Below are 27,607 nucleotides of genomic sequence, written 5' to 3'. Positions count from 1 at the left end.
AACCATCGCCAGACTTATGGGGTGATGTCAACGCCCTGAATAGCTATTGGACTATGGATTTTTGTGAATTTTTCAACTTTTTTTTACAAGTCACCCCTTGACTACAATCTCACCTGATGGTAAGTGATGATGCAGTCTAAGATGGAAGCGAGCTAACTTGTTAGGAGGAGGATGAAAATCCACACCCCTTTTCGGTTTCTACACGACATCGTACCGGAACGCTAAATCGCTTGGCGAACCGATTTGGCTGAAATTTAAAATGAAGGTACTGATTTAGATTTTATAAAAACTGAAAGTTCAATTTAATATGAAACACGGTTAAAACACATGTGATACAACGTTGGAGTATGCCCGAATAGTCGAACCCATACAGGGACCTTAGTCATGAGCTGGTTCTTACAACGCGGCACGATTCAGACGGACAACTAGTCGGGCATATTCCGACGTTGTATGACGTGAGTTTTTAAGCCGTGGTTCATAATAAATTAATATGTATAATCCTCACGATAGATTCAATTCTAAAATCTGAAAGTTTATCATATGTGTCTATGCTCCTTTTATTTATTAAATATTGTAAGTAAATAAATAATTTTGTGTAGGTAACTAATAATAATAATTAATTATTGCAGTGAATGCTCATTTTATAAGAACATCTGTCGAAGTTTTGAGTTTGTCATCGGCTCTTAGCAACGACGAATTTGAATTTTAAATTAATTATTTATTATATAAAATAACCACGATGTAATTAACAAAATTCATTATTACTTTACCTACCTAATTACCTAAATAGTTGAGCTATCGCCAGACATGTAGAGTGATGTCAGTGGCCAAGGGAATAGCTTTTAGACCAAAAATACGCAAAAATTGACTTAGTTACGTCATGGTTAACTTATCATTATTGAACGTGTTCGTAGGCAGTGTAATTAGTCTGTTATATATAATTATTATAGATAATAGTAGACACTTTTTTTTTTTTTGTTGCTGGGATAATAGTAGATACTACGTGAAATAACATAACCTCAATAGCTCAATATTAAAATGGCCGGATTGCGGACTCATCACCGAGAGCTCGTGGTTAAAAAAAACATTTGCAAAATTCGAGTAGGTACCTATATTTGATAAAAAAAAATAATTAACAATTATAATTTGGTTGTACGGTGTAATATCTTTGCCTTTTCCTTACGGGAAAGAATAAAGAAAAAAAATGGTCTCCCTCCGTGGCGCAGTGGTGAAAACGACTGATGCAATTCACTTCCCTGCACGCACGATTTCACACCCGCACAGTCTTTCCCCCCGTCACCCGCATATCACGGCAGTGTCATCAACGAACTTGCGAGACTATAGGTATTCGTTTAAATGTGGCCAAAGATACAGTCATAAGCTAGTATGTCATAAAACCAGACAAATCCGCGCAAATGAAGTGAGTCATCAAGATCTAGCGACACAAAAAGCTCGCAATCTCCTGTGGGGTAGCCGAGTCGTAAAATGTTACTGCATTCAGGGGTAGTTTCCCCCTTTGCGCACAAAAAAAAACACTTTCCCCTCGAGAGGGGGAATGTGTACTTTGCACTGATGCTCATGAGTCAGTCTTCTCGTTTCAAAAAGTGGGAATTTATTTAACTAATGTACTGGAAACCTCTTTAAGTAATACATTTTTTAATGTATTAATTTACACTAATGTTATAAAGAGGATTTTTTGTTTGTTTGTTTGTAGCGAATAGGTTTCGTTTCGATTTTAACTAAACAAATGGAAAGCTACATTATTATAAAATCTATCGCTTATCGCTATCTAAGTCCATCCTTGGTGGTTATTTGTGTTATTTTAATATATAATCTTGTTATAATTTTTTTTAATTGAGAAAAAATACAATGAGGAACTTAAGCTAACTTATCCTAATAACTATACAAATCATGTCCACGTGGAATGGTGGCAAGAATACTGGCTGCATTTCCGCGCTGGACAGCCAGGCTGATTCTTTGCGCAAAAAATGAACTAGCCCTTCTATCAGTCGAGGCAATCAATTTTAAATTTATATACAATATTCGTTTATCTATATTATAAAGAGGTTTTGTGTGTTTGTGTGTATGTTTTTTTAACAACAAACATTCCTTTACCTCTAACAATTCATTCTCCTTTATATTATTAGTATAGATTGTAACACCAATATCCTTGAATCATTATTACAAAGATGTTTTATTTGCGGACGGTACTTCGCCGTTTATGGGTTATGATATGACGCCTCGATCGACCCAGTTATTGTGCCATTAATAATCTTATTTCCTTTTCGATGCCTTCCCTTTGTTGTGTAAGGATGTAACAAAGGGATGTACCTATAGGAACATCCCTTTGTTACATCCTTCAGTAATCTCAGGAACACTCAGTAATCTCCGGAACTACTGGTCCGATTTGAAAAATTCTTTCAGTGTTAGATAGCCCATTTATCGAGGAAGGCTATAGACTTTATATTATCCTCGTATTCCTACGGGAACGTAAACCACGCGGGTAAAACCGCGCGGCGTCAGCTAGTCAACCCATATTCGGCTCACAGCTGAGCTCGAATGACAGGGGTTCGGCCAATAGTCCACCACGCTGGCCCAATTCGGATTGGCAGACTTTACACAAGTAGAGAATTAAGAAATTTCTTTGGTAGTAGGTAGGTTTCCTCACCTTTTTATTCCTCACGTTTTTTTCGCACGTTTTATTTACTCACGTTTTTTCTCGTTCACGATGCTTTTCCTTCACCGTTTCATCCACGTGACATTTAATTTTTGAATTTCTCAAAATGCACACAACTAAAAAGTTGGAGAGTTTGTTTGTTTGAACACGCTAATTTCAGGAACTACTGGTCCGATTTTTAAAATTCTTTTTAAAAATCGGACCAGTAGTCCGAATAATAATATCCGACCCAAGTGGCGCCGATTGATTAGCAATACAAACACATTGTAAAGGCAATACTCATTACTCATCTACAATCGTTATCGTTATCAACTCATATTCGGCTCACTGCTTAACTCGAGTCTCCTCTTAGAATGAGAGGGATTAGGCCTTAGTCCACCACGCTGGCCCAATGCGGATTGGCAGACTTCACACACGCAGAGAATTAAGAAATTTCTCTGGTATGCAGGTTTCCTTCACCGTTTGAGACACGTGATATTTAATTTCTTAAAATGCACGCAACTGAAAAGTTGGAGGTGCATGCCCCGGACCGGATTCGAACCCACACCCTCCGGAGTCGGAGGCAGAGGTCATATCCACTGGGCTATCACGGTTTATCTACTGAAACTACTTCAAATTAATTTATAAGTTATATCACTATACTAATAGCATTAACAACTGAGTCTTAGGGCCATAAATCATTTCTCTATATCTATCTCGCTTGCACTTATGGGTCTTATGGAGCCGTCTAGTGAAGGGTGTAACAATGAAAGACATATTATCGATAAGTAAAGTTTATTATCGTATCTTGTTCACAAAATTAAAAAAATTAACAATATTTGATTTAATATAATACATATTTCATATTATATAATTATTAACTAAATAAAATTAATCTTCATCTGAGTCTTCATCATCAGAATCTTCGTCTTCTGCCAAATTTATTATATATTAGTATCCATAGTGCGCAACGAGTAACACATGAATGTATTTATTTAATTGCAGTAAACACATTTATAGCAAAAAAAATACGCAATGCAATTACATTAGAAACCGACCAATCAGAATCGTCCAAATCATTATTGACTCATCATTAGCACGTGCGCAGGTAGCCGTTTATCGATAATTAGGGTGCGCAGGTAGGCGCGCTGCACATTCCTATCTTTTTTGACTTTTATGACCGGACGACTCAGATGATAATGCGCATACTATAAATAAAAAATATCTGTAGATTATTTACCCATGTTATTCTGGCTACATAAATACCGGGCAATTATTTTAAAATTGCACTTCTCGTATCCGTAAAATTCACCGCTTAATTACTCAGAAACGTTTTGAAAGCGGAATCATCGCTGAGTGCGAAACTCGCTGAATTTTATATCTACCCGCAGTTTAAAAAATATTACTCAAATGAAGTGCCATCATTAGGGAAAAAGATTAAAACTTAGGAAACTGTTTCAATTAGTATTATAGGACTCAAAAGAGATTACAAATATAAGAAAACTAATGTCGAACAAAGGTTATGATTCACAACACTTGTCAGGACAACTTAATTAACAAATCAAACTGTAACCAAAATAAGACCCTAGAATGGCAGAAAATGACCTTGAGTGGAGTCACGTACTTGTGAACGATGTGTGTAGGGTTAAAGACGCCTTTTACTGATATCAAACACTCCCCTTTTCCACTCAAGTCACTCTCCCCGCCTATCCCAAGTAACCCATAAAGAATTACACAACAAGAGATGTGGACGGCTCGAACGCCACGAGCACACTGAAGCCAACACGAGATCGAGCGACGTCATATCTGTCACAGACTACTATTTCTAACACTAAACGGCGATAACATTAGTGTTTAGTGAACAAAGTGTATAGCTTGGCAACTTCGTTCGTAACACTCCCGATAGTCCGCGCGGGCCGGGGGTCGGGGGGCGTGTAGCGATGAATGAAAAGCCCACGACTGATGCTCCTCACGCTGCTAAATGACGATGCAAACTAAGAAGAAGACTAAGAAGAAAACAACAAAAACAAAACTAACCACGGCCGAAGCCTCCCACCAGCCAGACCTAGAAAAAAGGAAACCTCAATCGGCCCAGCCGGGGATCGAACCCAGGACCTCCGTCTTGAAATCCACCGAACATACCACTGCGCCACGGAGGCCGTCGTATCGGATTGATATATCGCTATATCAGATATGTTTATTGTTGGTATGTTTCCTTTAATGGGGATGATGACTAGGTTTGAATATATTGATTTTTATGATACATTCGGGTAAATAGGATCAATGTTAACTAATTTATATATAAAAAGCAAAGATTTTCTGGATATTTGCAAAATAAATGAGTTTATAAAATTTCAAAATCTATTAAAAATCTTTTATCGTAATTAGATGAAAATTCATACAGTTTTAGCTTCCTTACATTAAATGTGATATTTTTCAATATATGAACTATAAACATAAATGCACAAATAACAAAGATATTAGTAATTTTGTTTGAACGCCCATACACTATACACCAACCTAACGATCAGCGAGCCAACGACGTCACTAAATCGTGCCACTTTGTATGGAGCGTTATTCAGGGATCCGCGACAGCGCCGCAAATCTGACCCTTTAAATCCCTATAGCTCCGAAAGTAATGATCGCAGATACCTTGTTACTTTTACATTTTTGCTTTGCTATTAGTATACTCTTAATTTATATACAATTAAAAAAACTGTCATCATCCCTATTGTTACAATTTAACTCAAAAACTACTAGATCGATTTCTTTTTATTCTTCCACTACATAAAGCTACATTTTCATAGCACATAATTTACCCGTATACTCACGAGAACGGGAACTAAGCGGCTAAAACCTCGGAGAATCTTGTAGTCAGTAAATAAAATAAAACTCGCCAAGTTTAATAATGTACATGGTCTGGATACCCTTGCATAAAACAATGGCGTAAATTCAAGTGTGCTACAGAGAAGGTCTATACACATTTCGGGTACTCTTTCAAAATTTAGCAACGACAAAGCCTGTCTGGTTTACAAGCCCTCTTGTTTGTAGCATCCCTTACAATTTTTGGCTGTGAATACTTGAGATATTTTGCGTCCGGTGTAAAATTATTCAACGTTCTACTTCAAATCTCCTAAAGCTCTTCGGTTCATTTAGGTATGATACCTAACCAAAAAGTCCTACTTTTTTTTTATTCTTTACAAGTTAGCCCTTGACTACAATCTCACCTGATGGTAAGTGATGATGCAGTCTAAGATGGAAGCGGGCTAACTTGTTAGGAGGAGGATGAAAATCCACACCCCTTTCGGTTTCTACACGGCATCGTATCGGAACGCTTAATCGCTTGGCGGTACGTCTTTGCCGGTAGGGTGGTAACTAGCCACGGCCGAAGCCTCCCACCAGCCAGACCTGGACTAATTAAGAAAATCTCAATCTGCCCAGCCGGGGATCGAACCCAGGAATAGTCTTGTAAATCCACCGCGCATACCACTGCGCCATAGGCCGTCAAAAAAAGTTCAGAAAGCCTTGTACCAAAGAAGCTGTCAATAAAAAACGAGTCTCCAAGCATCGTAGCGCAGTATAAAGAACGTTGTACTTGTTTTGTGAATATTGCCCAGGATTTGCGCTAGACTGTAACACAAAGGCTGTGGTTCCCAGACACTTTTGTTTGCAGACTTTGCCAGGTGTCTAGGGACGGTTGTTTTCAACTGCGCGTGTAGGTAGTAGCTATTTGAAAAATGTATCGTAGCTTGCAAATCCTTGCAAGTACAGTGCCCGCCACGATATATTTATTTTATTTTTATTTATTTATTATCATCATAACTTAAAACTAGCCTTACAGGTATCACCTAATTCGCTAGCTTAGTACTATATTATAAATCTAAAACTTAATTCTATTTACCTATATACATTACAATTAATATTACCTACTTAGTATAACAAATACACCACTCAGCAATCCTTGTGAGTTCACTCAGAGTACAAGAGAAGATGTCGATGTTTTCAGCTACGACGTTCAGAGTGCGAAGTGCGCACGTCAACGGAGCTTTTTTGGCTAAAATAGTATGTCCGCTCGGTACCACCATATTATTATTATCGGTATATATTGTGTTTGTGAAGCAACAAATGACTGCGCAATGAATCAACAACGGTACAAACGGCGCGGGCGTGGAACCGGCTAGATTCGACCACGATGCGATCTATACTCATTCCGCAGTTTTTTTTATGCAATATAGGTTTACGCTGGACTACAATTAAGCCTGATAGAAAGCATTAATGCGGTCTAAGTTGGAGCTTACAGGAGGCATTCCGAATGTTTGCTTTACGAATTAGAAATGTGGATGCAAATGGTTTCGTGTGAGTTGACTGGACATACACAATATATGGATACCACTGTTCGCGACGTCTTGCTGTTCTGTGGTAGAAAGGAGGAACTAGATGGTGAAGTTCCTGAGCACACTCATCAAAGTATATCCGGTAAAAAACCGACAGACCAGCTACATTGCGACGATGTTGCAAAGTCTGCAATTTCGCCTGTGTCAACGGTTCATTGCCAATTATCCTTCTGGCGCGGCGATCTATCGAGTCTAAAGCATCAAGCTGATTTGCAGAACCATCCCAAAGGTGACTGCAGTACTCCATACAAGTTCTGACCTGAGCCTGGTAAAAGGTAAGCAGTTATTTCGGTGTAAAGTACCGCTTAACCTTATTCAGGATTCCCAGTTTTTTGGCTGCAATTTCAGCTTTAGATTCGATGCATTTCCCGAAATTGAGGTTGGACCAGACGGTAATACCCAAGAGCTCAATTTTATCGCTAATTGGAACAGATATTCTCTGGAAAGTAAGAGCCAAGGTGAAAAGGCTCCTTTTTGCAGTAAATAGACACGCCTGAGTTTTGGTAGTGTTGAACTTAACCAAATTGGTGTCACCCCAGTCTGATACCATCTTTAGGTTCTTGTTCACATGGTCGACCAAGGCCTATCTGAGCTCAAGAGTCTCAGCACCGCTAGCTCTAAGGCTAGATGTGTAACTCTCCGATACTGTGCTATCATCTGCAGACCCAAAAATACCGGGATTAAGCAGCTAACTTCACAAACATTAAGATATGTGGCGAGCACTAATAGCAAGAGTTTCTTTACGCTTGGGAGGTTTGTGCTTGCCTACAATACTTTGTGACCCAATGCGGATTGGTAGACTTCACACGCGTAGAGAATTGAGAAAATTCTCAGGTACCGAGAAAAAACATTGTGAGGAAACCTGTTCCTCACGATGTTTTTCCTTCACCGTTTGAGACACATGATTTCTTAAAATACACAAAACTGAAAAGTTATCCTACTAATATTATAAACGCGAAAGTTTGTATAAATGTTTGGATGTTTGTTTGGATGTTTGTTACTCTTTAACGCCGCTACTACTAAAGCGATTTGGCTAAAATTTGGAATGGAAATAGATTTTACTCTGGATTAACACATAGACTTTTTATCCCGAAAAAATCCATGGTTTCCCGAGATTTGTGTAAACTGATGATTTTGATGATACGAATGTTTGTTACTCTTTCACGCATCGACTACTTAACCGAATTATCTAAAATTTTGTATTGAGATATATTATAGCATGGATTAACTCATAGGCTACTTTTTATCCCGGAAAAATCCATGGTTTTGAGGGAGTTGTGAAAACTAAATGCCACGCGGACGAAGTCGGGGGCGTTCGCTAGTCCATAATATTTTTCGTCCAGTGAACCGATTACCATGGACCCCAACAAGTGCTTGTCTGGGTGAAATCGATGGTATCGGAGGGGGTGCAGTAATAAATCACCATCGCAAACGAAATCACCCCATTTGTGTTATCGCCCGACTGTGACGTCATGGGGTGCAATGATTCGGCTAATTTGGGGATGTGATATTTTTTATTTCAAACGTAGTATTTTTGTCACAAGTAAATTTTGATTTTGTTTTGTTTTGCCTGTAAATGTTTTTTGAGTGAATGACATAATATTCCTTGGATCGCTCTTGTAAATTTTTTTTTAATCTTTACAAGTTAGCCCTTGATTACAATCTCACCTGATGGTAGTGATGATGCAATCCAAGATGGAAGCGGGATAACTTGTTAGAAGGATTGAAAATCCACACCCCTTTCGGTTTCTACACGACATCGTACCGGATCGCTAAATCGCTTGGCGGTACTTCTTTGTCGCTAGGCTGGTAACTAGCCACGGCCGAAGCCTCCCACCAGCCAAATAATGATAATGAATGATTGTTTTGACTTAATTCCCGAAGTCAAAAGATGAAAGGTTAGGGGGATTATTCTGTAACGATACTTTTATAACTCAACAGTGTGTCTCGAATTCAGCTCTATATATCTCTGTTTAACTCAATATTAACGATAGAGAGAGATAGAGGAGAACTCGAAGCTCACACTGTCGAATAGGGTAGTTGACTCATTATCAAATTTAATATTTAAACAATATTAAATTTGATTTGACGTTTTGACGGCCTCCGTGGCGCAGTGGTATGCGCGGTGGATTTACAAGACGGAGGTCCTGGGTTCGATCCCCGGCTGGGTAGATTGAGATTTTCTTAATTTGTCCAGGTCTGGCTGGTGGGAGGCTTCGGCCGTGGCTAGTTACCACCCTACCGGCAAAGACGTACCGCCGAGCGATTTAGCGTTCCGGTACGATGCCGTGTAGAAACCGAAAGGGGTGTGATTTTCATCCTCCTCCTAACAAGTTAGCCCGCTTCCATCTTAGACTGCATCATCATTTTCCATCAGGTGAAATTGTAGTCAAGGGCTAACTTGTAAAGAATAAAAAAAAAGAAAAAAAAAACATTAATTTCGTATAGTACAATGGATAATAAAAAACTCTAAAGTGTTGAAATTAGGCTTCAAAGTTTACATTGATTTCCATGCGGACGAAGTCGCGGGCGTCTGCTAGTATATTAAAATATAAACAGGTATAACCTACTCGTATTATTAAAAATTCACCTGCATACGTGGTTTTCAAAGTAATGCATGTTCAAGCAAGTGTAAGACGAAGGGTAGACCACGAGCAATTATTTCAGCCCCCACTCAAGGGTTACTCACCCTCCATACATAAACATGTATGTCTGTCTGTGGGGGACGTGAATGCACACGTTTTCTTTGTGTTACAGTTGGTAAGCCTTTTGCTTCAATAGCTTAGTTTACTATACACTTATTTCAAATCTATACTAATATTATAAAGCTGAAGAGTTTGTTTGATTGAACGCGCTAATCTCAGGAACTACTGGTCCGATTTGAAAAATTCGTTCAGTGTTAGATAGTCCATTTATCGAGGAAGGCTATAGGCTATGTTTTATCCCTGTATTACTACGGGAACGGGAACCACGCGGGTGAAACCGTGCGGCATCTACTACTCCTTACTATATAGATATAGCCGACGACCCGCGGTTTCATCCGCGTAGTTCTCGTTTCTGTGGGAATACGAGGATAAAATATAGCCTATGACACTCATAAATAACGTAGCTTTCTAGTGATACAAATTTTTCAAAATCGGTGCAATAGATCCAGAGATTACCCCCTACTTTACCTATTTATCAATTTAGTACAAATAAATGAATTTATTGTTTGTAATTTTAAAGTAACAGATTTTTACAAAATGAGGAAATATTAAAAAGTAGGTAATTATGTAAAAAAATTGTTTTGTTTTTTTTTTTCTTCGGTCTGTTTGTTTGTTCCGGCTATATAGGCTCTGAAATCGTTGATTTGTTTGTTTTTTTTTGCATCGAATAGGCTCTGAAACTACTGGACCGATTTTAAATATCTTTCACAAATAGAATGATGAATACAGACTATATTAATTTATTCCGAAATATATAGAGTCGTGATAGCCCAGTGGATATGACCTCTGCCTCCGATTTTGGAGGATGAGGGTTCGAATCCGGTCCGGGGCATGCAACTTTTCAGTAGTGTGCATTTTAAGAAACTGAATATCATGTGTTTCAAACATCGTGATTAAACCTGCATACCAGAGAATTTTCTTAACTTGCTGCGTTTGCGTAGTCTGCCAATCTGCATTGGACCAGCGTGGAGGACTATTGTCCTAACCCCTTTCATTCTGAGAGGAAACTCGAGCTCAGCAGTGAGCCGAATATGGGTTGATAATGATGATTCACATAGAAACGGTAACTACACGGGTGAAACCGCGTGGCGTCAATTAATTCAGTGGCGAAAATTAATTCAGTACTTCAGTACAGTAGAGTAACGGAGAAATTTAAGTGTAATGTATGTAAAGTAAGTCATCATCATCGTCATCATATCAGCCGATGGACGTCCACTGCAGGACATAGGCCTTTTGTAGGGACTTCCAAACATCACGATACTGAGCCAACTGCATCCAGCGAATCTCTGCGACTCGCTTGATGTCGTCAGTCCACCTGGTGGGGGGTCGGCCAACACTGCGCTTACTAGTGCGGGGCCGCCATTCCAGCACTTTGGGACCCCAACGTCCATCGGCTCTTCGCACTATGTGCCCCGCCCATTGCCACTTCAGCTTCGCAACTCGTTGAGCTATGTCGGTGACTTTGGTTCTTCTGCGGATCTCCTCATTTCTGATTCGATCACGCAGAGATACTCCTAACATAGCTCGTTCCATCGCCCGCTGTGTAAAGTAAGTGTAATGTTTAAAAAATATTTAAGGGTTTCATCTTGTTTCCTTAAAACCACTATCAAAGCCTTCATTTAGTGAAAGTCCGGTACAAAAAGGAGTCCGCGATCAAAGAGTGTACGAAAAGAACTGTATTTATTTCCCACCTACAAAGTGGAGACTTACAGGAAGGCTTTGTCTACACCCCCTTTTATACCCTTATACCTCTTACCAAAGGACACTTGAAGTTACTTGGACCATGAGGGGATGAAAGAACTAAATACTTTATTGTAGGGTGCCCCAATTTCAACTGCTCTTTTGGGATAACAGGGACAACACAGTACACCAACAGTATTTGTATAGTAGTTACAGTATTCCAAATGATTTTTAAACTAAATTAGGACTAAAATTTACTTATAAATTATATCATTATTTTTTTTGTAAGTATAATAATTCAAAAGTGCAGTAAATTCATTTTGGAAACTTAATCACAAAAATTATCTACAAGACGAAGTAAAGCTATTTAGTGTATTTCTTTGTATACAGTACAACTTTTTCTCTCCATTATTATTATATACCTATGGATGGTATTGAGCTTGTAGAACTAATCCTACTAATATTATAAACGCGAAAGTTTGTATGAATGTTTGTTACTCTTTAACGCCGTAACTACTGAACCGATTTGGCTGAAATTTGGAATAGAAATAGATTTTGCTCTGGATTAACACATAGGCTACTTTTCATTTCGGTGAAATTCATGGTTCTCGCGGGATTTGTGAAAAACTAAATTTCACGCGGACGAAATCGCGGGCGTCCGCTAGTGTAAATAAATACTCAAGCTGAAATTTAATAGATTAGGTTAATATAGAAGATGAAAAAATAATAATAATACAAATATCAGGCTAACAGGCCTTCTATTTTGCGACTTTTTTCCCAATTTTAAAATATAATACTATAATCAAGAAAAATAATCAAAAACATAAAATAGCATTCTAATAACATCAAAACATAAGTTTATAAATGAACGTCAGTATTAACCAAGGAGTTGCTGATAGCATAATTAATGTAATATCTTAAAAAGTGCCTATATTTTTCAACCAGTCCTAAATTATCCAAAGGCTTTGTCACCCTATTTAAGGGTTAGCTCTGTTAAGGGCTCATACTTTAGAATTGAAGAGCATTATTTCGAAGAGTACTTCCCATGTTTTTCCAAAACGTACTTTTTCAAATTCTACTCACTATTATGGAAATTCTAATGGGGATGGTAATTGCATGTAATGTTTTTTTTTGGGAAGTTGTTCCGTTTCTAAAAAAACATTTTTACAAGACCAGCAGGCTAATTCCATTATCTTTGACATATGTCAAAGATAATGGATCTACATAGCTGGATATGTCCTAGGTATATTGTATTCGTCTACATTGAGTACATATCATATGTACTCAATGAGCCTTCTTATGAGGCCCATAGTTAACGACCAAGTCAATTGAGGCTTGCATTAAATAAATCTATAGTTATAATAAAACTGTAACAAGTCAAATTTTGAACATTGAATATATTTTGAAAACTTTCATTTGAGGGCATTCTACAATCGGTGTTGAAGCCAAAAATATTTTTTTTGTCTGTCTGTCCGTCGTTTTGTTGACCGGGCATCAGGCTGAAACTACTGAATGAATTCAAATGAAACTTGGCATGATCTGAGATGATACGAAGAATGTTATGAGGATACTTTGTCGCGATTTTCACTCGTACGAAATCGCGGGTGACCGCTAGTAAATGAAAATTTCTCCAAACTAATTAGAAAATGCTAATAGAGGGTATTTTCCTTGTCAGCAGGCAGACGCCAGCACGGCGTTCCTGCGAGCCGCGCGCGCCGGACACATCGACAAGATCATCAGCTTGCTGGAGCAGGGCGTGGACATCAATGTCAGCAATGCTGTAAGTGACCGTGCACTTCATAGATACTTAAATACACTGGCTACACAAAAGACTCACTCATTATCATCATCATTAACATTAGTTTTCAATTTTATGTTATTAAGCCCTCATTCGCACGAGTGTTTTTTAATCGTTCAAATAAAGTAAATTAAATGAAGGTTTATTTCCTACGCCCATAATTGTAAATGCAACACTGATTGAAAAATAGAAGAAGAAGAAGAAGAAATATTTTATTGCACACAAAAATACAATTATAAATTAAAACAATAAAAAGATAAATTAAACTTAGCATGCAAAGGCGGCCTTATTACTAAAAATAATCTCTACCAGGCAACCCCTGACGAGAGAACTTGCGAAGAAAGAGCGGGAAGGTGCAATACATTATATGTAATTATATATATAAATAATTAAATAAATATAATATAATATATACGTAAATATAATATTAAAACTTACATATGCATTACATAATAAATAGCGTCGTAATTTAAAAACGCTGTCGTGTGAACACATATACTTAAAAATGCCTTTGTAGTATTTGAACGTTTATTTGACGTCCGTTATAGTAGGGGAGCCCGGGATGCTAAATTTGCAGTTACTCGAGCGTCATTGAGACCGATTACATTTGGTAGATTAAATTATAGGAAGAATAAATGGTTATTTACTTTTTCCGCTTTTAGCGGTGGAAAAAAAACTACAGACTTTAAAAACAATTTTTATTACTTTGGCTTACTGAAATTGTAAGAAAATTTTAGCGATTAATTGGGAGATTATTTCCTTTAAAAAAAGTAAAAAATTAATCGCACTCGTACCTCGAGCACTAAAATATAAGGGTTTAATTTTGTAACTTTGAAACCCTCCCATTCCATTACGTTACGCTCAAATCGTCAGATTTTCGAAATGTGCAGTTTTAAGCTATCAACTCACCTACCTTATCTTAATTTGACGTGCTGGTTGAGTATTTATGAAGTTAGTTTTTTTTGGTTGCCCTAAACGTACCCACCAATATTAAGGGCTCATACTCGGTGGAGGTACTCGACAAAGTGTAAGGTATAGTCCCTTATGTTTATCTGCCGCGCTCGAGTAACTGCAAAAATCCCCTCTTCGGCTCCTCTACTATTAAAAAAACCCTCGTGCGAATGAGGGCGGCTTAGGGTTCCGTATTTAGAAAAGCTACGAACAATATTCCCAAACAATTTGACGTGTCAATAATATGAACCAGATTAAAATGTATCATTATTGTTTAATTTGCTGACATTATGTACATGGCGACCTTTGCGCAGAAATGGGTTTTATGATTGAAGTAATAAAGTGCTTTTTAGGAAAACGATTGAGTCGTATTAGCATGCGAGCAAATCACGCGATCCAGTCACGAACGCAGGTCCTAGGCCCCTGGGTACAGTACGTAGTCAGTTGTTACGTAAATATTGCGGGCTCGATGCAGTAAACATTGGAACAAAGGTTGCTAACGATCGATGAACTTAAAAAAAATATTCGGTAATTTTTAATTCGCTTACGTCCACAGTTATAAAAGTTTGCAGATCATTTTAAAGGGATTCAGGTGACATTTACGTTCCTTGATGATTTTTTTTTTATTCTATACAAGTTAGCCCTTGACTACAATCTCACCTGATGGTAAGTGATGATGCAGTCTAAGATGGAAGCGGGCTAACTTGTTAGAAGGAGGATGAAAATCCACACCCCTTTCGGTTTCTACACGACATCGTACCGGAACGCAAAATCGCTTGGCGCTACGTATTTGTCGGTATGATTGATTGGTCTAAGATCCGACATCTATACTTAATATTATAAATGTCTGTTACCTTTTCACGGATAAACGGCTAAACCGATCAAGATGAATTTTGGTATGATCGTAAATGGGACCTTGGAGCAAAACATAGAATACATTTCGACCCTAAAATAAAAATAGAAGTGGGTGAAATAGGGGTTGAAAGTTTTTATGGAAAGTCCTTCATTTTAATAGTTACTCTTTTAATTGCTCATCCTACTAACAAAGAAAGCAATTAGAAAACAGTACGGACCTATAACATAATGTAGAAGAAAATCATTCTATCCAATATCTAAGGTCCCGACTGTTTTCTAATTGCTTTTTACACCTCTGGTCTGAGTTTGTTTTTTTTTCATTTCAATTTTTATACTTTATGCAGTCGGGTTTTTTTATTTGTTTAATTTATTTATTTATTTCACACTTTTTAGTTACGATAGATGGTTAATTTCGGATTTATTTAAAAACATACCGGTCAACTTGAGAACTTCCTTCTTGAAATCGGTTAAAAACATGAGGTTTACGTGTAATAAAAAAAAAAAGAAATAAAAAAAAGCCATTTATTCTCAAATCTCTTCACGTTTCATTTTCGTTAGTATTGTTAGTATGAAAAAAAATATATATACTTAATTAATGTTAGTTGGTGAGTATGTTAACAATATCTATGAGATTAGAGCCCCTTCTCGGGTTAAGGCCTCCTCCATTCTTTTCCATGATTCCCTTTCCTTTGCTGTTCTCATCCACTCCTTCCCGGCAGTTTAATGATGTCGTCAGTCCACCGTTTGTTTGGTCTGCCAACATTCCTTTTAACTTGTGGTCCGTCCACCTTGTACATTGTAAGGTCCACCTGTCATCGGCGTTACGTGATATGTGACCGGCCCACTGCCACTTTAGTGTCAATGCATGTTTTAGGGCGTCTGTAACTTTTGTTTTTTGTCTAATCCTTGCACTTCTTATTTTATGGATTTTTCTTATGTTTAAAATACTTCTTTCCATTGCCCTTTGTGTGGTACTTTACACATAAAGCCAAGAATAAAAATAAGAGGGTTACGTAAATAAGAACAACTCCATTTATTTTTAAAATGAAAGCCAAACATGCACACTATTAAAAAATTTAATTTTCCTTTCTACCATTTCTGGAATACTTGGACGTCAGCCAAGCTCTGCAGCTTGCACCGGAGTTAAGTTCGTAATGCTTTGTTCATGTCACAGTTCCCGGCGCTTGGCACAGGCTGGAATGTATATATATTACAGGGAAATATAGTCCTTTTGACCTATATTCTAACCTCTCTTAGTTAAGGCTTTGACGGCTTCCGTGGCACAGTGGTATGCGCGGTGGATTTATAAGACGGAGGTCCTGGGTTCGATCCCCGGCAGGGCCGATTGAGATTTTCTTAATTTGTCCAGGTCTGGCTGGTGGGAGGCTTCGGCCGTGGCTAGTTACCACCCTACCGGCAAAGACGTACCGCCAAGCGATTTAGCGTTCCGGTACGATGCCGTGTAGAAACCAAAAGGGGTGTGGATTTTCATCCTCCTCCTAACATGTTAGCCCGCTTCCATCTTAGACTGCATCATCACTTACCATCAGGTGAGATTGTAGTCAAGGGCTAACTTGTAAAGAATAAAAAAAAAAAAGGCTGCTGACAGACTCGATTTTCAATACTTGAACCACTTTAATTCATGTGCTGAGTGCTAACAAATCAATACTGAAATAGATTTTTTTTTATTTTCTTATGTTATTCTTGGATTTTATTTCCTTTACTCTATTATTAGCGCAGTGGATATGACCTCTGCCTCCGATTCCGGAGGATTCGGGTTCGAATGCAGGAGGGCATGCACCTCCAACTTTTCAGTTGTGTGCATTTTAAGGAATTAAATATCACCTGTCTTAAACGGTGAAGGAAAAACATCGTGAGGAAACCTGCATACCAGAGAATTTTCTCAATTCTCTGCGTGTGTGAAGTCTGCCGATCCGCATTGGCCAGCGTGGTGGACTATTGGCCTAACCCCTCTAATTCAGAGAGAAGACTCGAGCTCAACAGTGAGCCGAATATGGGTTATGACTCTATTATTTCCGTAGGTACACCCTAAATATATGTTTTTATTAGGTTGCCTGGAAGAGATTTATTTATTTATTTATTCATTTAAGTTACATTTCCACATGTCATAAATAAAATTTCATAATTATTACAAATGGAACCCTGTGAGGGTGTTGTAACTACAAAGTAAAACTTAACTTAACTTAACATAACATAAGATAAGATAAGTAGAGAGGCGGATTTATCGTTTTTCGGTCAAAAAATCATTGATTTTATAATATACTTTTTCAAGCAAAAAGTTTTTTAATGTTAATAAAAACTCATTAATGTTTTCCTTTTTCTTAATGTTTTGCGGTAATTTATTATATATTTTTATGCACATTTTGTGCGGGCCAGTACTGTGCATCTTTAAATTTGATTTTGGCTGTACCAAGTTAAATTAAGAGATCGCTTGTTAGCGATAAGGCCGCCTATTTGTGCATATTGCATTTATTTTTGTATCTTTTCTATGTTCTATAGGGTGAGCAATAAAGTATATTTTCATTTTATTATACTAATAATAATATATATTTAGAAAATAGAATTCTAAAATTGTTTTCGTAGACAGCGAAGTAAATTGATAGATTACAGATAGATACATTCTGTTGACTCCTTTGTCTACAACTGCTATAATTATGATCCTCATATGAATCTGAATAAAATATATATTTTTTTAAACACAACACGACAGACTGTGTCAAGTTATTTATATTATACAGGGAGATATAGTCCTTTTGACCTATATTCTAAGCGATTCTCTCATGGAGCTGACTCATTAAGGCATAGAACTTGATGAGGTCGCAAAAAGTTTGTTCTATGTAAAATATAATGACATTCATTGAATGCTTTTTCGTAACATTTATATTGAACCATTCAAATATGGAGGTTGAATACTTCTACCTCCATGTTTGAAATTATCTCTTTGTAGGAATATAAATAGGCATAGAAAAAAAAACAGTTATGATCTCCACCGAGAGGTTATAGGCTTGACAAATTCAAATTTTAAATTCATTTATTTCAAGATGTTCAGTTACCTCAGTTTACAAGCACTTTTGATACGTCAGTTGACTATTTGTAAAGATTCTACCACCGGTTCGGAAGGCAGGTTCTGCTGAGAAGAACCGGTTAGAAACTTAACAGTAGGTCTTTAAAAAAATAATACAGTACAATATACTATATACATAATACAGTATAATTTACAATTGATGACAACATTACAATTTCTTATAGTTTTACTTCCTGTGTGAAGGTGGAAGCTGATCCAAAGGCCTCCAAGCATGTTTATCATTAAGGAACTCATCTATGGTGTAATGTACCTACTCCTAACACAGTCTTTCTGATTAATTGTAGAGGAATTGGATGAATATATCTAGATATATATGTATATAATTGTATATAAAGCTGAAACGCTACTTATTCATCATGAAATATACAAAATTAAAATTTGGCAGGGAGGTAGTTTAAAGGTAGTTAGTAGGCCCGGATAAAAGAGATTCAAGGGCTGAGTGTTAGTCGAAAAAACAATATCATAATATACTCTGTCTCTTCCAGAATGGTCTAAACGCCATCCACCTCGCCTCCAAAGACGGCCATGTCGAAGTGGTCAGAGAGCTGCTTCAGCGTGGTGCGGCCATCGACGCCGCCACCAAGAAGGGGAACACTGCCCTGCATATTGCGTCCCTGGCCGGCCAGGAGGCTGTGGTCAAACTGCTGGTGCAAAATGGAGCTCAAGTAAGTCTTTTGTTTCTACCTCACCTTCAAAGAAGGCCACATGAAAGTGGCCAGAGCAGCAGCGTGGCTATTCACCTCCAAAGACAGCCATGTTAAAGTGGTCAGAGTGCAGCATGGCTCGGCAGTCGATGCTGCCACCAAAGGGAACACTGCCCTACATATTGCGTCCCTGGTCGGTCAGGAAGCTGTGGTCAAACTGCTGGTGCAAAATGGAGCTGAGGTAAGTCTTTTATATCTACCTCGCCTTCAAAGAATGCTGCATGGAAGTGGCTAGAACAGAAGCGTGGCATCTACCTCCAAAGACAGCCATGTTAAAGTGGTCCGAGTGCAGCATGGCTCTACAATCGATGCTGCCACCAGGAAGGGGAACATTGCCCTACATATTGCGTCCCTGGCCGCCAAGGAGGCTGTGGTCAAACTGCTGGTGCAAAATGGAGCTCAAGTAAGTCTTTGTTTCTACCTCACCTTCAAAGAAGGCCGCATGGAAGTTGCTAGAGCAGCAGCATGGTTATCGACATCCAAAGATAGCCATGCTAAAATGGTCAGAGTGGCAGCGTGACTTAGCCATGGACGCGTATTATCGCGTCCCTGGTCAGCTAGGACGCTGTGGTCAAACTGCTCGTGAATAATAAAGCCCATTTAAGTATTTTGGTGCGCCATCCACCTAACCTCCAAAGATGGCACCGTGGAAGGAGGATGTGGTTATACTGCTCGAGCAAAATGGAGCTCAAGAAAGCCTTTTGTATGGTACAAAAGACCTTCAAAATTTTCTATAATGCTCCTACCAAGGTAACTCTGATAAGTAATGATACAGTCAAGTATGTCCAATCTTGTGAAAGAGCTGAACCGGCGAATTTAATTCAACTGGGCAACGTTCGGAAAACTGCGCGACATCTTTTCGTCCAAAAGTCCTCAAGGTTGGGAACTTAGATTAAAAATCGACGGAGCGAAACCAATTTTTATATTATATTTTCTTTTAAATTTTAATAATATCCGATGATGATGAAATGTATAAGCATAAAAAACCTACGAATCTTAATAAATTTGTATAAATTTATTCCCTTCTTAGCCTATTTATTAGCTAGTATTCACTAGGTATGTCTGCATTGATGCCATTGACGTAAAAAGGCTATAAAAGAAGTGTTCGTCGTAAACCCCGCTTTCCTTATGATTAATAGCCGTTCAGACCAACAAAGCCCCAGGGTCAACGACACTGGCTTAAACATACATAGACACGCCAACTTGAAACTTTAAATTAGGTCGGTCGGTCGGGTTCACGAGTCTTTAGGTTAGTTGGACTTGTGAGTCTATATACTATACTGGAATATACTGGAAATTATAGCAAAGTCTGTGGCCGAGTTGCTCGGTCCAACTTAGTATTATATAGACACTTAGTGATAGCATAATATCACACCGATAATATCTGTTATAATAAATAGTAGTAGTAGTACATCTTAAAACCTAGAAATTGCTGGAAATGTGAAAATAGCTAAGCAATCTCGTTCTTTTGAATATTTTGATAGTAATTAAAAAAATGTAGATGTAAGAAAATGCTGTTCAACCTATAAATTTCAAACAAGTAAAAGTGTAAAAAGAAATTCAAAGCCTGTAATAAAAAATAATAATCAGAAGTTTTCACGTTCGGTTGGTTGGAATGTATTTAATTGAGACATGTAAAGTTCACAGGACGTGTTTACACGTCCGACTAAGACCGATTTGCACGTCTGTACAAGGCTTAACAGTTTCATTTCTACATCGTCGGTGATTTGTACTGAATCGCATTAATATTAACCTTCTGAAAATGCATCTTGATAATGCATACAGCCGGTATTTCAATTCGCACACAGTCATTTGCCAACTTTTGGTTGTTATTTACGGATTGGAGAAAGATTATAATGTTCTGGATGTTAAAATGAGACCAACGATATCAGACATTACGAATCGTAAAGGCAGGCGCACATTTCGAGATTTTCGCCGCGCGGAAAAATATTTTTTTTGATTCTTTACAAGTTAGCCCTTGACTAAAATCTTGACAAAATAAAAATTATCCACAGTATACCGTGGGGTAACTAATTTCCTGCCCTTAAATGAAGTATGTTTGAATACTGTTTTTACTCCAACTGCTTAAAAATTCAATTTATCTTGTACATACCCGTTTAAGTATTCTGTGTTTATACGCAAAGCGGGTATCTTATGGCGCGTCTGCAATATTTTATAATTTTTTTATTCTAAATAGACTTGCGCTTGACTACAATCATGCCTGGTGGAAAGCAATGATGAGGTCTAGGTTGGAGCGCGCGTGCCTGGGAAATGCCTATTCACTCTCGTCTTGAAGGCACAAATTATAAGTGTTAGGAAACACAGAAGCCGCAAGGGCATTCCACATCTTCGCTGTTCTTATAAGGAACGTCGATGCGAAACGTTTTGTGCGAGTTGAGTGGACAACAAAAGGACGCCAATTTGCACGGTGTCTTGCTGTTCTGTGGTAGAATTGGGATGGAGGGACTAGACTGAAAAGATCCTGTGCGCACTGTCCGAAATATATTCGGTAAAAAACTAAAAGACAGACAACGTTACGTCGGTGTAGAAGACTTTGCAGATCTCCAGTCGGAGATTCATCACCAATGATATGTCTAGCACGACGATCAACTGAGTCTAATGCGGAGAGCTGATATTTAGCAGACCCATCCTATAGGTGACTGCAGTATTCCATGCTTGTTCGAACCTGTGCTTGATACAGGGTAAGAAGCTGTTTAGAAGTGAAATATCGCTTAACCTTATTTAGGATGCCTAATTTTTTTGCTGCAGTCTTAGCCTTACTCTCAATGCATTTCCCAAAATTGAGATTGGATTAGATCTTAACACACAATAGCTCAATGCTGTTGTTGTTGTTGTCGTCAGCTGTTTCAATTCAATAATACAGTAATGTTCTTCCAGGTGAACATTCAGTCACAGAATGGCTTCACCCCACTGTACATGGCTGCCCAGGAGAACCATGATGGAGTTGTCAAGTTTCTCCTATCTAATGGCGCAAACCAAAGTTTGGCCACAGAGGTAAGTTTGTTTTAAGATAATGATCAGATAATTGAACTTGTACTTTATGGATGTTCCTCATTACTAGGGATTTTAGACCAATTATTGTATAGGGCCTGCCTCGCTAGATGTTACTTTTCTGTCAAAGTATATGATCAACGATCTAATGCGATTATAAAAACTGTCTCTATAGAATCGATGTTAAATAGTCGTAATCGTGTTCGTCGGTTAAAGAGCTCCGTAAAAATACCTTTTTGTGTAATTTTATTGTGTAAAAAACGGGCAAAACTTCTAGTTTAGTATAAGATATATACAAAATCTAAGCTCGTTTTCCTCAGAAAATGACAGACAATTTTGTCCGTGACTATGAGTGTGATACAGGTCTTCTATAATTGGTCTGAGCTGGGGATCCGATCTCAATCACTATTAATAACTCTTCCTTACGATTTCGCGTCATGTGGCTTTGTTTTTCGCGACTTATCGAGCCTCGTGTACTTCTAGCGTTGATCCAATAGGTTAGATGAGCAACGCGTCAGGGTACGTCCTCGAGGACAAGAGGGAGGGTAGATATCAAGTGTCTTAAGTTATCTCCTTCTCTTATGGCAATGTGACCGAAGTACTCAAGGATCCTTTGATGACAGATGGTGTATAGTCTCTTCGAATTCTTTCAGTTGATCAACATCGATGTATTGGTTCTGCGTGCTATCCACGAAATACGAAGCATTCTTCTGTAGCATCACATCTTCAAAGCGTCAATGCATTGCTGAAACAGTGTTAATTACTTAGTACGTTGTAATATGATATACTATTTGAGGCGACAAGCTTAATGACAATTCCATTTACAGGATGGTTTCACGCCTCTAGCAGTGGCGATGCAGCAGGGCCACGAGAAAGTGGTGGCAGTGCTTCTAGAAGCAGACACGCGTGGCAGAGTACGTCTGCCTGCTCTGCATATTGCTGCCAAAAAAGACGATGTAAAAGCAGCCAATTTATTACTCGAGGTAAGTAGAGTTTTGAGAATGACAGTCAACATTGTCGAGCCAGTGTCTCAAACGGTTAAGGAAAACATCGTGAGGAAACCTGCATACCTGAGAATTTTCTTACATATCTAGGTGTGTGAAGTCTCCAATCCAGCCAAAATTGGGCCAGTGTGGTGGATAGGCCTAACCTTTCTCATTCTGAGAGGAGACTCGTGCAACAGTGAGCCAAATATGGATTGCCAAAGATGATATGATTAAGAGGGTGAAAGAAAATTTCCATATGAGCCTGCAAAGATGTGCCGGACGTGTTTATTAAGTGTAAGGACCCTCGTCCTTACTATAAGATAAGCTAATCACTGGCTCATTCCTACACTGGTATGGCAAGCAGACCGCGCACGACCACCTCGGTCAAGCGCCGGTGATAGACTGTCCCATTGCCCCCACTACCAATGTACATGAGATAGTGTAGTGTAGGTATCTATTTAGTATACACAAACACTACAGTAAGGATATCAGTATTTAAAAGAGCTTACCAATTTAATTTTCTTAATAGAATGAGCACAACCCGGACGTGACCTCAAAGTCGGGTTTCACCCCGCTCCATATCGCCGCTCACTACGGCAACGAGTCCGTGGCCCGACTGCTGCTGGCTAAAGGCGCTGACGTCAACTGTGCAGCTAAACACAACATTTGTCCTCTACACGTCGCTGCTAAATGGGGTAAGTCACATCCACTTTACCAGTGGATTGACCATTGAATGAAATTTGGCACGAGTATAATAATTATTCACCCCTTTCATTCAGAGAGGAGACTTGAGCTCAGCAGTGAGCCGAATATGGGTAGATAACGACGAACGACGACGATAATAATTATGTCCTTTTTTATTCTGTACACGTTAGCCCTTGACTACAATCTCACCTGATGGTAAGTGATGATGCAATCTAAGATGGAAGCGGGCTAACTTGTTAGGAGTAGAATGAAATCTACCCCTTTCGGTTTCTACACGACATCGTACCTGAATGCTAAATCGCTTGGCGATACGTATTTGCCGATGATGTAACTAGCCACGACTAAAGCCTCTCACCAGCCAGACCTCGACCAATTAAATACCTCAATCAGCCCAGTCAGTCACATCACTGCGCCACGGATGCCGTCAATAAAAAACATCACAATATTTTTCCAAGGTCAACAAGTCTTAAGATCAGCTAGAGCTGTTTCCTCCACCACAAAATTATGGTGTCACTGCTACACATCACACTACAATCGTAAGTCTTAAGTCTGCCATTCTGCATTGGGCTAGCGAGGTGGACTATTGGCCTAACTCGTCTCATTCTGAGAGGAGCCTCGTGACAATGAGCTGAATATTGGTTGTTAATGATACGGGAATACCTCGGAGCTACGCTGGTGAAAAAGCAAGGTATTTTTCATAAATGTTATGTCCCCAGGTAAGGAGAACATGGTGTCCCTCCTGTGTGACAACGGAGCTAACGTGGAGGCCAGGACCCGTGACGGGCTCACTCCTCTACACTGCGCAGCGCGCTCCGGTCACGAGAGGGTCGTGGAGTCCTTGCTAGACCGAGGAGCACCCATCACTAGTAAGAGTAAGGTAAGCTATCAATCGTACCTAAGGCATATTTTGCGACACGAAAGATACCGTTTGCTTCAAACCATCATGATGGGCAAGATTGCAGGCAAAAGAGGTGTAGGAAGAAGAAAGAAGTCCTGGCTACGAAATATAAGGGACTGGCATAAAGACAGTCGATGAACTTTTCCGCCTAGCCATGGACAAGGAAAAGTTTAGAAAGCTGAGCCTTCCTTCCTTCTGAACCTTAAGTAATGGAGAAGCACTCTAAGAAGAAGCTATCAATACAGAGTAAAATTGAAGTGTCTGTAAGTTCTTCTGTTTGTTTAGACTAATCTTTAGACTAACGATTTTAATGAAACTGAAAGACAAAGGAGGTTATTAAAGGTTATTAAAGGAGGTTAGGTAACATACAGGATAATTATATCCCCAAAAATCAATCATGATCCTCAGAATATTCTTAATTTTCTGCATGTGTAAGTCTGCCAACCCGAATTGGGCCAGCTAGAGATGGTCATTATAGGTACATTTCTTCTCCCACAGAATGGTTTAGCCCCACTGCACATGGCAGCGCAGGGTGATCATTCTGAAGCAGCTAGAGTCCTGCTTTCACGCCGGGCTCCCGTTGATGACGTCACCGTTGACTACCTGACCGCACTACACGTTGCCGCCCATTGTGGCCATGCCAAAGTTGCTAAGCTGCTTTTGGACAGGTGAGTGCACAACCATACAAAAGTTAGAGAGTTTACTTAGAGTCAGGATTTAAGGATTTGAGGTAATTAGCAATATAAGCAAATTTTTGAGCTCATTAAAATGGCAAGTACCAATTGAAATAGTTTTATGGTCTACTTTGAGAAAATATTCGATCCAATTATCCATTGACTGCGGATTAAAATATAACTTCGAACAAAGCCAATAAAAACTTGCCATTACATTATGTATGTCACTTCTAACCGTTGGTGGTAAAACAAAGTATTCTTCTTTTATACTAATTTCCGTCCGTCCACTGCCTATTCCCTTCAATTAGGCAAAAAGACTAGAAGCGTAGTACGACTATAGCTCAATAAATGGGGATTGATTCACAATCTCCCTCAAGTTAGAGTCCTGTTCTTAACCAAGAGTTTTGAAATATTTCCCAAGAAACAGTAACTCTAACTTTTAAACTTTACGAAAGTGTATTTCCAACAGAAACGCCGACGCCAATGCTCGTGCTCTAAATGGCTTCACTCCGCTGCACATCGCCTGCAAGAAGAACAGAATCAAAGTTGTTGAACTACTCTTGAAATATGGAGCAAGTAAGTACTGCTAAAGTATTTTTTTGCGCTACGGGGAGTCCAAAAGGAAGGGTTAAATTCAAATATACCTTGTATATGTGTGTCATCATCATCATATCAGCCGATGGACGTCCACTGCAGGACATAAGCCTTTTGTAAGGACTTTCTGAGCCGCGTCTAGAATCTCTGCGACTCGCTTGATGTCGTCAGTCCACCGAGTGGGGGGTGAACCAACACTGCGCTTTCTGGCAAGGTTGCCATTCCAGCACCTTGGGACCCCAACGTCTATCGACTATTCAAACTATGTGCTCCGCCCATTACCACTTCAGCTTCGCGACTCGTTGAGTTTTGCGGTGACTTTGGTTCTTCTACGGATCTCCTTATTTCTGATTCGATCACGCGGAGATACTCCAAGCATAGCTAGTTCCATCGCCCATTGTGTGACTCTGAGTCTTCTTATGTATTTTTAAATGTATATTTACGTATAGTATAAACCTTTTCTTTGGATTTTGAATTTGGACCTCCTCATACACCTCATACTACCAAAAAACTAATGTGCCCAAACTGGCGGGGCAGGCAACCAAATAAAATCTGTGTGCCACCGAGACGGCTGGTTCTTCTCTCAAATAATTGCTTCTGTATGGCTGTTTCTTTGTACAATAAGCTTCCAGAAACATATAAAACTATGCCCCTAATAAAGTTTAAGCGAATAATCTTCTCCATTTTAAATAATAAGAATTATTATAGTGTTGACGAGTACATGAATGACATAAAATTTTGTAATGTATAAATATTGACGTTTTATAATTGTAGGTATAATAAATTATTGTAAAATTCTGTAAATATTTGCACGCTGATATATCAGTAAATTGTGATGGAATTTTTATCTATAGTGTAAGAACCATTGTAACCCACAGTTTCAGCAAATAAGTTATTATTATTATTATTATTATTATTACCGAGGACTCAAGGACTCTACTGTCTTCAGTATTCGCCCTTTGGTCCAACAGTCATGCAAAAGCTTCTAAGGTGTTGGTTAAAACTTTTCGCTATAAGATCATTAACTGAAATTAAAATCGGAACAACTATAAATAATAAATCTTTCAAAAGTATATTTCCTGCAGCTTACCGTCTTGATAATTTCGTTCATAATTGCACAGATAAAATCCTCGAACTCGCCAACCACGAATATGTCAAATTGCAACCAAGATGCATATATTATTTGATCTACATTCTTTGTAGAGATCCCCAAATGATCCAAGCTAGTTTTTACTATATGCTTCTACCAGTTCTCTTTGTTTTTATATAGCATAAATATTATATTGAAACTATCACAAATTCCTTCGAAACAATCAAGCTCCTTATTTCACTGATACCATTGAATATTTAGCAAAACTCTTTTAGCATCCTTTTTTTTAGAATAAACATAACTCTTACAACATTAGTTGCACCTTTATAGGTATTCAAGCAACTACCGAGTCCGGCCTGACTCCACTCCACGTGGCCTCATTCATGGGCTGTATGAACATCGTCATCTACCTACTGCAGCACGAAGCCAACCCTGACGTGCCTACGGTCAGAGGAGAAACGCCTTTGCACTTAGCTGCTAGGGCTAATCAGGTAAGAATCAGAACAATAAACCTATCATAGTCTTTATGATTTTACAATTTAAACTATTGTTATTCATTAGTCTTACACACTTAACTTCACGTAACTCAACGTCGGTTATGCCCGACTCATTTGAAACCCATACGGGGAAATTACTCACGAGTTGGTTCTTGCAACGCTCGTTAGTCTCACGACGCGTTTGAAGAACCAGCTCAGAAGAATATGGGTTCGAAAAACGAGTCAAGCATAGTCTATTACAAGACACAACATCGAAGTATCTATGCTGCTGCTGCTCGAAGTTTCAGTTTCGATAAACATGG

The 27,607-nt window shown here is 38.6% G+C and overlaps 1 protein-coding gene across 1 annotated transcript in view; it reads left to right on the top strand.

The window, feature by feature from the left end:
* LOC112058328 (ankyrin-3) overlaps nt 1-27,607 on the top strand; it is a 54,931-nt gene that overhangs the window by 6,566 nt on the left and 20,758 nt on the right. The window contains exons 2-10 of the mRNA XM_024099077.2: nt 13,111-13,215; nt 18,631-18,810; nt 21,748-21,864; nt 22,689-22,844; nt 23,377-23,542; nt 24,269-24,429; nt 24,949-25,118; nt 25,594-25,700; nt 27,139-27,299. Of these exons, the coding sequence (XP_023954845.1) occupies nt 13,111-13,215; nt 18,631-18,810; nt 21,748-21,864; nt 22,689-22,844; nt 23,377-23,542; nt 24,269-24,429; nt 24,949-25,118; nt 25,594-25,700; nt 27,139-27,299 (1,323 nt within the window). The remainder of the gene's footprint in view (nt 1-13,110; nt 13,216-18,630; nt 18,811-21,747; nt 21,865-22,688; nt 22,845-23,376; nt 23,543-24,268; nt 24,430-24,948; nt 25,119-25,593; nt 25,701-27,138; nt 27,300-27,607) is intronic.

The sequence above is a fragment of the Bicyclus anynana genome, chromosome 25 (assembly GCF_947172395.1).
Source record: "Bicyclus anynana chromosome 25, ilBicAnyn1.1, whole genome shotgun sequence".
Classification (NCBI taxonomy): domain Eukaryota; kingdom Metazoa; phylum Arthropoda; class Insecta; order Lepidoptera; family Nymphalidae; genus Bicyclus; species Bicyclus anynana.
This window is presented reverse-complemented; position numbering and strand designations above follow the sequence as displayed.